Below are 14,361 nucleotides of genomic sequence, written 5' to 3' on the forward strand. Positions count from 1 at the left end.
TAATTCAAAAATCCTGTGTTTTGAGTTAATAATGTCAATATACTGGAAACAATACATTCTTAATTTTTGTAAACTAAGTATAAATTTAAAGGATTTGCATCCTATCACACAGCTGAATCTTTTTGACAAATTGACAAATCTGGAAATTTAAAAGCTTTTCTGAAGAATTAAGATTTTTGAAAACTGGCATAAAGTTTTCCAAAACAGCGACGAGACGATATGAAAATTATAAAGTTTAACAGCATTAATTCTTTTGCTTTGCAACTTAAAAAACCTTCTTAGCCACCTAAAATATTTATCCCAATTCACACAAAGCCTTAATATAGGGCACTCCCACTGCTCTACAAAACGATAAGAAAGCGATTCGCTCAAACTCATTTTGTGTCGCTTTAAGCATAGTATATACTTCCGGTGAAGTGAACGTGAACACATCGCATCTTGTGAACATTTGACATTCATCGCTGGTCCACACTTCAAATTTATTCATCTTATGAATACGGACACAACCAACAAAATACATACATTCCTTTTTTTCTTCAATTTTTAAATGCATTTGTTCGAAAAAATATAAAAGAGGCATAGAAACTCATGCTAAAATTCAAAATTTTAATTAGTTCCCGTACATTTTGCTCGTGAACTACTTCATCGCTCGTGAAGCAAAACTCTCTTTATTTTTAACCATATCGTACACATTAAGTAGCCCAACTAACAATTTTGCTTCTATCAAGCTTTATAGAAGCAAAAGAAGAATGTATAAAGCTTTACAGAAGCAAAATTGTTAGTCGGGAGGTAATAAAAATTGTGCAAATTCTGAATACCTATTCGCTGTACTGAATGCTGCGTTGACATCATTTTTAGTCACTAGAGGACATACAAATAGTATCGATTTATATATTTATGAATTTTGACACAAAAACAACGTAAGAACAAATACACGACACGTGTGACCCATTCGTTGATTTTGTATTTAAAATGCATGAAAATGTTTATAGAGTACATACAAATTTTGTCTGTTTTTAATTGCTCGATTTAAATAATTTTCTGTGAAGCAAATAATTGAAAACTTGTAGGACCAGGTTTTCGTCCTTGATGTTTGTGGGTGTGACTACACACTATTGTGTAGTATCAGTTCTCAAATTATCTGTCACAAATCTAGAAATCGCAGCTTTGTTTATTTATTCTGAGGCGCTTATACTGTCCGAAGACCGCAGTAAACGTTGAACAGATAAACGAACAAAGGTATTAAAATTGAGTCAACAACAATTATGAATGAAAAGACATTTTGTTGTATTTTCAAATATATGCACAAACAATTTTATTAATAAAATAATTGAGAAATTTAAATTACGTTAAATGAAATGAGTTGGCAACCATAAACTTCGTTGAACTATTTTTATAAAATTATCTAGGCGCTTTGAAGAAAACGTCGTAAATAATAAAAAAATAATTAAACGATTCAAGGTTGGCTTACAATCAAAGCCACTCCCCCTGGTGTGATACTTTTTTGAGAACGTTAGCGCTAGGCAACCTTTGCTCAATGAAATATCAAACAAGAGTGATTTGTTTTGAATCAAGCTCTGCCTTTTATATGATTTTTGAAATAATTTTAAATCAATGAAATATATGATTACAAACATAAATTATTTTAAAGTGATTAAACATAAAGTAATAATTTAGAATATTGAACATTTTAATGAGAATTATATGAATTAACAGTAAATGGATGTCTTATAAACTCCTTTTAGCAGAATCGTAAATTTTAATAAGTACATATTGTTAATTGTAAACAAAGAAAAATCGCAATTTTGAAATCTTTACTCTTCTCTGTTCTGGTTCAGAGCAAGTGTATAGAATACTTGCTTCTGAGCTTAAGCTGATGTGACAAACAACTAGCTATTATGTATTTAAAATTTTGTTGGCAACCAACCATACCGTGGCTTATATTAAGAAAGAAAAAATATTCCTTCTTACGTGACCTTTTTAGTAAAATGAATTATACTACAGAAAGAAACTTAAAAAAATATTCAGGCTACAATCATTTGATTTGAACTGTATTATATATTCGTGTGCCCAGTGAAATGTAAAAAAAATTAACCTTGCCTATCAGCATTACTTTTTTTCTTCTATTGAATATTATGATTTAAAACAAATGATCTTCGATGAGACTGTGTATCACTCATTTTTATATCATTGTGCTGAACATTTTAAAGTCCATATAAAATTGTGTGTATTAATTTTTGCTCTGCGTTTGCAAATGTATAACTTTATAAAAAATGTTAAAAAAATAAAAAAGCCTTTTAAAAACACACAAAAACGTCTTTTAGTTTGTACCTACACGATTTTTAAAAAATGAAAGTCAGTTAATCCTTTTTTAAAACAATATCTTTGTCTCTTATTATAAGACTGTAAAACGATTTTAACATGTCGCAAGCTTACAATTTTATTTGATGTACTTAGCTATAAGTTAATAGAATTTATTTCTAAATTCTAAAAAAAATGTCTACTTTGTCAAAATTGCTGTCTCAATTCTGTTTTAAATATCACAGAAGAATTTTCTTTGAACCACCAAATGACCATGCATCAATAACCACACTGTTAACAAACATATAAGCCACACCATTCCAAGATAAACAATATCACATTGATTAACATCACTCTTTCAATTTGTTATTTTTTTTATTCTTGTATTATTGCTGTTGCCGTGACAAACTATAAACACAAATCCATACAAACAACACACCGAATAAGTCAGACAAATTGTTAAGATATTTCATAGAGAGGTTCGGTTCGTTTGTACCTGGCAAGAAAAGTCTTGTCTTTTGTTTACATTGATATCGCACCTGTAAGACAATCTCATATAGAATAGAACGCCTTACTCAGAGGTGTTTGACAAATAACTTTGGTGTTTAAATCAAAATTAATTTTGTTCCAAAATTTCGAAATTACTAGCATTTGTCACTCAGTGTTATAGGTTGTTTGTGTTTTTTCTCTAGAATGTAACCAATTTTAGTATTTCTAAATAACTCAATAACTTTTATTGGGATTATGCTCTGCACTGGTGGATGCAAAATCAAAGAGTTAAAGAGAATATTAATGTGGTGGTGACAACAATATATTAAGTTTTACTTGAATGCGTTTGAGTGAGACTTTGGTTAGGCATTTACACGTAATAGCTGTACTTTGCTCTGTTTACCTTACACAAATGCAAAATAAATATGAACAAACAAAAGAGCTGATCAGCGAACTTGATTTTAAAATTATTTAATTTCATTGCAGTTGCTATGTGATTTTTCATATATGTATTTTGAACAGCGATGAACAGCGTCATACAACATCTATAACAGCGGTTTCCAAAATCGATATTGATGATTTGGAAATATTTCGGTAAAATTTATCTATAGTAGGGTAATTCCATGAAAAAGTGGACACGAATTTTGAACAAATTATGCAGTCTTTTTTACTTTTTTTATTAGCAAATTACTATTTACAAACGGCAACTCTTTATGCAAGTTGCAAGAAAAGATTCTTTGTATTCTCTTATGGATAGACATAAGATTCAGGGAGTTTAATAATCTTAAAGCATTTTTATAGCATGAGCTTGCCAACAACAGAAGAATTTCACATGAAAATGACGGAAAAACAAGCAAACTGAAAATATGATGAGTCTAATAGTGACGATGACAATATCCCCTCGTGAGTGCTAAAATAAGTTAACATTTAACCAAGCTTCGTTACACACTATTCGGTTAAAAAAAACTTGAGTGAAAATGCATCTTTTCTTTACTTTTGGAACCACAAATCGCAGGTAACATGAGTTACCAAAATAATGTAACGTGAGTTACCTAAATATTTTAAAATTTTTCCTCGAAATATTGAAAAAATGTTTGGTTTTGTCACTCATATTAAAAGCTTGTAATTTTGTATGTATGGAATCTTCATTGAAAACAAATTGAGATTCTTAATTTCACATAAAAACTTCATACTGTCGAACTCTTAAAATTCGTGTCCGATTTTTGTAACGTGAGTTACCATCAAACTTTTATTTTTCCCAAGCAAATGTTAAAAATAAAGACATTTTTTTAGTTAATTATGAAAGTAATAGTTATGCTCCATTCATGGATAGTAATTTCGTATCAATTTAGGTACATTAAAATTGAAAAAAAAAAAATTATTTATGTGTTGGAAATTTTTGTGAATGTAACGTGAGTTACCATGGAATTGCCCAGTAGGTATACGACCTAAAAAACTAATAACGTTTGATTAAGATGTTGTTGAAGAAACCTGAGAAAAATCCTGAGATTAAGAAAATGTTAATTTTTTATATAAACTAGCCGAAAAATCAGTTTTAGGCAATTTACATATAAATTAAGAACCATTAAAACTTAGCATTATGTTGTATCCTCATATTTTAAAGTTAATAGTGTTTTAATTAACTGACAAATACGAAGATGGTAAGAGAATTTGAACTTGAAGTTCATAGAATTCCTCTATCTCAAAAAATGGTACGAAATAATTCTTCAGGTCTTATATTTTATTATTTTAAAACATGACGTATTCATTATGCGGGTACTGGTGTACCATAGATACTAACTTCTTTCTCAAAATTACTCAGCAACCTGGAATTCCATAGCTGTGTATAAAGCAATTGTTCAGTTGCTCCTCAGGCTCCAATTTCAATAGTTCTTTTTCTAACCACACCTAAAAAATGGAATCTCTACAAAAACAATGTTACCAAAACTAAAAATTCAATTTTCGCTATTTTTTTATTTTGTATTTATTTTATTTATTATCTATCAAAAATATATCTAATTTTTTTTATCATAAAGTTTTCTTATCTATCTCCTCTTCTTTGTCAGTAGCTATACTGTCATCAATACTATTTTCATTCTCATTTGGATTATCTGTCGCTTTAGCAATATTCATATCTTCATCATCTTCGGGTATTGTTCTTGTTTCTGCCAAATCATTGGAAAATTGAGCCAAATTTATTGGACACATGCATGGTACAAATTGAACATTTTTCTGATTTTGATTTGGTGGTTGATAGTCGGGGTAAGGATATGGCCTAAAGAAGTTTGGAGGTTGTTGGAAATACGGCAAACTGCGTCTGTTGTACATTCCACCACCGAAATATTGTGGAACACCACCTAATTGATCGAAATAACGTGATCCGCTGTTAATTGAATTGGGTGAATTTATGAGTGGAATTGGTACACGATCTTGTGTGGGTTGTGCTGGCAGTGGTGGTGGAGGTGGTGAGGGTGGTTCAGTACTTGTAGTTGTCGTTGATGTTGTTGTTGTAGTTGACGTTGTTGTTGGTGGTGGTGGTTTAATTTTTTCAGTACTTGTTGATTGAGACATCAATTCATAACGAGATCCAGAAAGTAAAGGTGCAGTTGGTATTCTTGGTGGCCAATTGAATGGATTTATTGCACTTCCAAGAATTGAAAATGATAGTGGTGAAGCAGCTCCAACTGGTTGGTAAGTGTATGTTCGAAAATATCCCAAGGGAATATGTTTTACTGGAGCTTCCCTGGAAGAAGATAAGAATGTTTTGAGTTTAGGTGAAGTTTTTAGTGGATAGTAAACTTACGTTGTTGATGGAGGACTCCACCAATATGCTTTACAAATTGTGCTACAGGCTGAGATCATCTGTAAAAGAAACAAACAAAGAAATATTTTAATTTAGGTATTTTTCGAACTTTCCTTCGAGGATACGCTTGTATCTTATTAAAATGTGCTTTTGGATAAGGGGAGCGAATGTATAAAGAAAGCACACTTTGCGTCAATAAAAATAAAAAAATTTTTAAAAGAAATATTTAAGTAAGCTATTTTCGAATGACCATTTACATTCATTAAACTTTCGTGTATTATTAGATCAGCATTTCATAGTTTAAATACCTGACATTGACTTTTGTTTCAACAATTAATAATGGTAAAAATGTTTTTCAATTCATTAAACAAGCAAGTTTCACTAAAATCTTTAAAAATAGTATGCACTCAAAAAAATAAGATTTGAAAAAAATATGCACAATGCCTAGCATGTCCTTTTTATATATTTTTATATTCAACACTTAACACTTTTAAATAAAAAGATTTTTCAAATCTAAATTTCGTACCAAGAAAATCCAAATATTTTTCAAATCCATTTTGGTCAGTTTATTCAAATAAAATTATCCAAAAAGCTATAAGAAGAAAATATTTATTTAAAATCCAGAAATTTTAAATATAAACTTCAATCTCCTTCACGGTCACTAACAGTATGAACCTGTGCATCCAAAGAACCATCTCTTTTAAAGATTCATCCCCACTTAAAGAAACAACAAAAAAAAAATCTACATCCAAAATAAAATTAGATAGAATCATTTGTTTATTTAAAACCGATTCTATATTCTTTGTGTCCTATTCATTCACACACGCATACTGATTTTTTTCTTTATCATTTCTTTCTTTTGAGATGCATTTATCATACCTAATCTATAGGAGGAACAAAGTTAGATGATTTTTATGGAATGTGATCTTCAATTTGATGTTAGAACACACAAATGATAAAATAAAACAAAACAACACGCCTTAAGGAATATAAACAACGCACCAGCTTATTGTTTTACCGTTGTTCAATCGGTTTGATCAAAAAGAAATCAAATTAAGGGGATTCTTCAGACTTTAGGCCATGGTTATACAAATTAACGTATAGATACATTGCAGTGTGTGTGTTTTTGAGTGATTGGTGTTTTGATTTCCTGTCAGGATGACATGCATCTTAGTAACTGTAAATGCATGCAGTTAGTATGAGATATAGGTATAGAAAAATAAAAACAAGAAGTGACAAATTCTTTACATTCCACAGATAGGGTACCAAAAAAAGAAAGATGGGTGTAATAAATTTTTGACATTTGGGTATTAGTCTGATAGCTGCAGACACAAGTTAGAGTTTTTTTTTTGGTATATGAAAGCACTGCTTTTTAAAGCAGGTCTGTTTCCTGTATTTTTGGTCAAGTTGTATGTTGTTATTGTTTTTTGTTTTCGAAAAATGAAAAGTAGGAAAATATACATACATATAAGATTTTTTTTTAGATTTTTAAAATTATACCTACTGTTTATAGGTTGCGAGCATCGATTTTATACAAAAAGGACTATTTTTGAATTTTTAATTGCTCAAAAATAGCTGTATTTTTTGTGCAATGTACTTATTGTTTATTTTTAACGGAAAACAAAAATTAATTACACTAGTAAATATCTGTATTCTTTTCATTTTGCAAATAAAATAACATATGCAAGTACAAAGTAGGTGCTGAATAACTGGGCTAGTGTTAATGTATATCAAAATAAATAAGGGGGGTCATTCCGTAATTTTGAAAATGATAAAGGATATATCATTTTAAACAATTTAAAACTCAAAAGGAGATCTTTTTTGCATATTTTTTAGTAGGTACTTTAAAACAATTTATAGCTACTATTTTTGAGTTTTCATTAATTTTTTATAAAATTAAATTAAAAAGATTCTTTTATGATAATATATTCCTTCTTTCAAGACCCTTTTGAGTAAAATGAATTTAACTATTTTGTGGGCTACATGTCTTTTTTGTATTCACTAATTTCTACAAGTCAACGTTTCAGGTATGAATAGGTATATACCCTTCTTCAGGACTTATATTTAAAAACTTTTCAAATTCTTAAGGTTTTTCAACACTTGTTACTTTTAAACTACTTGTCTTTTTTTTATGATAATATTAGTACAGTAACTAAAGCAAATTATTAGGGAACCGGCCAGCTCTGATTTTGACGTTTTTTTTTTCAAACGTAGGTAATTAAAAATACTTTAAAGTCTATAGATTAAAAATTGCCGATGTTGCCGTATTGTTTTTTAAAATTAAAATTAAATTTTTTTTGAACAAAACCATTTTTTTTGCTTAAATTTCATAAAACAAAAGATAGCAAAACATTCTCTATGTAACTTAAGGAAAAAAAGTATAAAGGAGTAAGGGACAATCTTCCATCGTTTAAGCGATAAATGCAATTTTCTCACAATCTGACTTCAAACACAAAAAAAAATATTTTGAAAACAACGGCAACACCTACAATATTTTAAAATACATTTTTAAAAAGCCAGAAGCTCATTCTTATCTCTTAAATTTAAATCCACTAAATTTAATGAAGAGTTTTTGAAAAAATGGTCCTCAAACTCAGAATTTAAAAAAAATGTTTAAAAAAAAAATTTTAAATCACTTTTTTCCAAACTTTTTCTAATAAAATATGAATTTATTTTAAAAAAGTTTTTGGCCATAAATATTATCAGTTGAATTCCGAAGAGGAAAAGGTAATATATATTACAGTTTAAAAAAAAAAATTAAAAATTACTTCAATTTCAATGGGTTTTTTTGATAAAAACTAAATTTTTGCATTGAAATAATTGATTTTCTTAAAGACTTTGGTAAATAAGAACTTTAAATTTTTGCTATTTAACTTTCAACAGTAAGGGTTATTAAATTAATAAAAAATTATTTTATATTTAGAAGTTGAACTTAAAAAAAAAAAAAAATAAGTTAAATTTTTTTCCAAAACTTCTATTCAAAAAAGTTCTTCGAAAATGAAATACTTTTTAATTTACTTCATAAACCGTAATACATATTGACATTTCCTTTTATAATTTCAAATCATAATAAATGTGGCCAAAAAAAATTGAAAAATAAAATGCATTTTATATTACAAAAAAGTTTTAAAAACCACATGTTAAAATTTTTTCAATAATTTTTTTTTTCAAAAATCTGAGTTGAGTTACCATTCTTTCAGAAGCCCTTAATTCAATTAACTTAATTTTAATTTTACAAATATGACTAAGCCTCTAACTTTTTAAAAATGTACATTTAAATATTGTAGGTGTTGCCGTTGTGTTCAAATATTTTTTTTTGTGTTTGAAGTCAATTCATAAGAAAATTGCATCTATCGCTTGAACGATGAAAGATCCTCACTCCCATATATTTTTTTTCCTTGAATTTCCTAGACAATCTTTTGGCATCAATTAATTTATGAAATTTAAGAAAAATTTTTGAAAAAAAATTTTTTGTTCACAAAAATCTTCAATAAAATTTAAAAAATTAAAACGGTAACACCGGAAATTTTTAATCTATAGACTTTAAAGTATTTTTAATTACCGACGTTTGAAAAAAAGATCATCAAAATCTAAGCTGTTCGGCCGGGTTCCCTAATATTGCCAATTTTTGAGCTTTATTTACTCCACTATATATTTAAAAACTCAATAACAGAAGTTTTTTTAAAATCTGTTCAGTTGTTTACGAGAAAGTCAGAAATAAAAAAAACGACTCTTTGGGAAATACTATTAAAAATATCTTTAGTCCTGATATTCCTTAATTGTTGTGAAATCCTATGTTTTCAGAAGATATCGACGGTTAAACTTCATAACCTCGTAAGTCTAAAAATTCGAAAAAATATTATTAATGCAAACAATTCAGAAAATTCAGAGCTATCTTTTGGTATATTCAGCTTAACAATGTTGTTCTGGACATTTTTCAGGAATGACAAAATTCAAACACTCGTATTGATAGATCCCATACAAAAACAAGAAACACAACATTTTGTTTTTTGATTTCTGAAAAACTTGCAAAAACGACTTACGAGGTTATGAAGTTTAACCGTCGATATATTGACTTACCAAGAAAAAAAAATCATGTGTGCAATTCACACGTGGTAGAAGTGAAACCTTAAAAATTATTTTTCTTGCATAAAATAAAAATCGAAAAAATTTACCTTTTTTTATTCCATATCTTATATATGACAACCTTATAAATTAAAAAATAATAAATTTCAAATCATCTGAAAGCTTATTATTTCACCTTTTATTTGACTTTTCAATCATGTTTCTACCATGCCTACAAAAAAGTAAGAATTTTTTAAAGTCAACCATCTCGAAATTTAAAACTGAGATTACGGTACCTCCTACACTGGTGGCTGGTCATCGGCAACAGATCTCCACAGGTGTTTTGAGGTATTTTTCAATTTAAGATTGTGTAACTTGTAGAGCACGTACCGTTATGTGTGATATATCAAATAAAAGGTTATGTTATCAGCATGTGTATTAAAGTTAAATCAAATTTGTATTTAATGGGAAAAGAACATCTTTTAACCGTTATCTCAGAATTTTGAATATGAAATTAATTGAAACTTTGTACAATTATAATTTATTTACTTACTTATCTACGGTACAAATTTCATTAATCTATCTATTAAAACAAAAAAGTTATAACAAGTTGAAGTCGTGTCGCGTTTTCGTTTCATCTTGTTTCAAATCACTACGATACCAAAGAAGTTTTCACTTCAAAAACACTCTTTGGGAAATACTGTTAAAAATATCTTTAGTCCTGATATTAGTCAACTGTTGCGAAATCCAATGTTTTCTGAAGTCATTTTGACTTACCAAGAAAAAAAAATTTAAACGAATAATCAAAATTCCATTCCTCCCGCGAAACGTCCTAACGTTTCCAGTCACAATTTTGAATGAAACGCAGTCAATTTTAAAGTATATTATTAAAAATAATTTATTTGTTTATGTCATTTTTACTTAATCATAAGTTTGTGGTCAAGCATTCGTGACATCTTGTGATTCTTTGGTAAATCCTCGTTCAACACAGAGTTCATATAATTGGATTTATGAGCTTTTCTATTTCTAAAAAGTAAACATTTTTAAAATGGTTTTAAAATCGACAATATTAATTCTCTCTTACCTAGAATTCCAAATTAACCATGTTTCCTCTGGTGCTGATGTTGGTGTTTTTACATCTTCTTCTGTCGCATCTTTCACATCATTATTCTTAAACGGTTTATACCTAAGAAGTTTATTTAAGGTGTAAATAGGATAAACAGTTTTAAATCCACCATACTTTGCTGATAAAACCGATCTGTATCGTTTTTTAGAAGACGAATATTTTGCTTCACCATTTTCATAAGTCGTTTGAAATGAGCCGATAATTGGAAGTGAAGTAGTAGTATCTTCAGTTCGGTGATTAGTGTAGATCCCATTTGGAACTTCTATTTGTTTTCGTAAGTTCATTGGTGTTGTAGTTTCAGGACTAGGTGTGATGAAAGGTAAGGACCAATATTTTGTTTGTACGTCATCCTTAGAGTAATACGAATGGTAACAGTTATTACAATCTGCTTTATCTAGTGGTGGCGATTGTGTTTCTGCAATTACATTTGTGTTTGTGACTTCTTCTTGGTACTCATATGGATCTGTAAGACCTATTCTTGGATCTACCACAGCTTCATGAGTATAAAACGGAATCAAAGTCACATTATGGAACACACTTCCTCCAAAGCTTTCCGATTGAACTCTTTCCACAACAGGTGTAGGTTTGAACTTGGGCGAATATGGTGGATACAACACTTGTCCTGGAACTGGCTCTTGCATTGGATATTTCTTATTAGACATCATGGTGTTAAAAATCATTTTAGCCTTGGGTCCTCGATAAATCAATATTGGTTCCGACTCCATTCCATAATCATCAAATACCGGAAATCCTCTTTTATTTTTTGAATGTTTTCGATTTCTTCTTCTAGCTCTTGGAACTGTTTTCATCACTGTTCCTGGATTCAAATTAGTATAATGGTTTGGAAGTATAAATGAAGATGTGACTGGAGAAATAAACCTCCTGTTGTTCATGATTCTTCGAATTGGTTTTTCAGTTGGCGCATTCACTTCTCCAGGATGATGATTGATTTTATCCTCAAGTACCCATAAAGGTCGATTTGCCTGCAAATAAGACTTCCGTTTATATGATTCACGACGCGGTACGAACTGTGGTCGAATAGTTGTAGAACTGTTTCGCTTCCGATTGACGATACCGAATGCTGTTTGGAAATTCGTTAGAACTATCCAAAGCAGGACTAATTGAAGAACTCTTAACATTGCTGTGTTGCAGTGTAATTCTTTTTAACCGAATGGAAACCTATTCTGAGGCTTCACTGGCATTTATAGCTGCAAATTAAGTTAGAACTTGTCACACAGCCAAACTTCTTTAAGGTTCCCCAAACTTCTTTTAGGTCATAAAACATTCATCACCACAAATTTCAGTTTGTATTTCCTGTCATTCCGGTAACTATGGTTTAAATTTTGTTTTTATATTGTCCACCAAGACTAGATCACTGGGACAAACCAAATCAAGGTTATGACAAAAACAAAAGTAACAAGTTCCACAAGAAAGTTTTGCTTTCTTTTATTAAAGTGTCAAAGGTGGCAATTAATGGAGCTTTATGGGTATTTGGTGAATACCTACTTTTTGAGTCCAAAATGAACTCATTCTTCCCGATCCAAAAAAGGTGAATGACCTAATGGCGCTTGAAAAAATTCAAATTTTTAAAGATTTATGTCAAAAAAATTGACCAATCAATCAGAATCTCGATTAGACATCATTAAATTCAATTACATAATATACATACATCCAGGGCTAGAGGGGCACTCTTTATACTACTTATCTATGCCATAAGATACACCATCATCTACATATATGGCTAATGATGCGCACAAGCAAAACCAGGAGGAGGCGTTGTATACAAAGTAGTGGCTCCGTGATGTGTGTATGCTTCTTCAGGAAGTCGGTTACCAGTGCTATTCACTTTACATTGAATGAATTGGGCAATGGGCAAGCAATGATGGGCGTTCGTGTTCCACAATGATTAAATGTCCATTTTCTTTAATGTTTTGTGTACATGTTTTGAGGTTTTTGTGTTTTTTTTTTTTTTTGTGGGACGAACAAGTTTTTGGTTCCCAGATCCATCACTTTGTATAGTGAGCCACTGCAGTTGTAGTTGCTAATGGTTTCGGTGTTGGCGATCGTGCCGGGGGATTAACACAAATTCTTTTTTTTTTTGTTTTGGTTCAATGCACTGATTGATGTAACATAATTTTGGTTTCATCTTTTCCTATAATTTTCTTATTGATAAGTTGGTCTTTTGTTTTTCTTGATAAATAAACTTTGATATGAAATTTTTTGGGGATTCGTATAGTTCTTAAAGAATATTAAACGGCAGTTTATTATGGAAGTGCTTGTCAAAAGATTGCTTATAGAAATTTAATGGGTTGGTATTATCCCTTGTAGTACAATATTTTTGATATTGTTTTATAGGCGAGAATTCCCTTTTTTATTTTTACGATAAAATCAAGTAAAAAAACATTTGAATAAGTTGATCATAACCTATTACATTGAATATGAAATTCAAGATAAGAGCCCAAAATCAAGAAAAAATTTTTTGTTGGATCGAGATGGGTTGAAGAATACTTGTTTTGAAAGAAAAAAGCAATTAGGTCCATTAAGCGCCATTTAGGCAGCACAGACATGCTAGAAACAAATAGGATCTGTATTTAAACAAAAAAATCAAATTTTATTGTAGAAAATTAAAAGGACTACAAAAGTTTTTTAACACATTAAAAATTGTTTTTTTAAGAATTAAAACTTGATTTTAACTGACTGCCGTTTTGTAATTATATATTTAAATACAATGCAGTTGCACCAAAACTATAGAAAATATTACAAGTAAAATTTTGCATTTTTATTTTTTACTCTACGACATACTAAGGTATACATTTTTGTGGTGCATTCTTCTGCTAAAAAGAATGTTCAGATGGTGAGAATTTGTTTTTGAGCTTTTAAGATAGACCCCTATCGATCCATGTAATAAAAATAGACAGTGCCTCTCCGCGCAAGATTAGGCCCTTTTTACTGACGTTTTGACTAGAGTGTTAGTTAAGAAAAAAAAAAAAAACTCTTTATTTTAAGACTTCAAAACAGGTAAATTGATGTGAAGAAATTTTAATTTAAAGGTAGCTTCCATTTAAAATAAAGTATCAGGTACTTAAATTCAATACGTTTTCTGATTGAGTTTACTTAAATGGCTTTTGTTTTGAGGTGGCATCCTATAAAAATAAAATGTTCAAAACTTTAATATTACACGTTTTAAGATAAATTTTTCATGGAAATCGTTTCCTTTTCAGACTTCTGAAAGTAAAATGGGCTCATTTTGTAGATGATTAAAAGTGATACAGTTCATTCTTAAAGAATTACCCAAACAAATCAAAATTTCGTCAGATATTTGTAAAAATGTCATTTTTCCCCATCCTTGCGAGACAAACCCGGACTTTGACCGACTATAAAATTTAAATTAATTAACTCACGGAATTCATTCGTATACCTACCATTTCTTAGATAATTTTATTGTGAATAATTTTGGTTAAAATAATTAAAAATATGGAGCTATTAAATAAAAACGCAACCAACCTCTTTTCCAAAATGGCGGCTACTCCCGACGCAACGACCTATCATCCCAACAAATTGACTTTTATGATGAGGA

At 29.6% G+C, this 14,361-nt stretch overlaps 1 protein-coding gene across 1 annotated transcript in view; it reads left to right on the forward strand.

The window, feature by feature from the left end:
* Nucleotides 1–3,540: 3,540 nt before the first annotated feature.
* LOC129921111 (pre-mRNA splicing regulator USH1G) overlaps nt 3,541–14,361 on the forward strand; it is a 522,815-nt gene continuing 511,994 nt past the window's right edge. The window contains exon 1 of the mRNA XM_056002793.1: nt 3,541–3,833. Coding sequence (XP_055858768.1) covers nt 3,811–3,833 — 23 coding nt within the window. The 5' untranslated portion in view covers nt 3,541–3,810. The remainder of the gene's footprint in view (nt 3,834–14,361) is intronic.

Source organism: Episyrphus balteatus, chromosome 1 (assembly GCF_945859705.1).
Source record: "Episyrphus balteatus chromosome 1, idEpiBalt1.1, whole genome shotgun sequence".
NCBI classification, from domain to species: Eukaryota; Metazoa; Arthropoda; class Insecta; order Diptera; family Syrphidae; genus Episyrphus; species Episyrphus balteatus.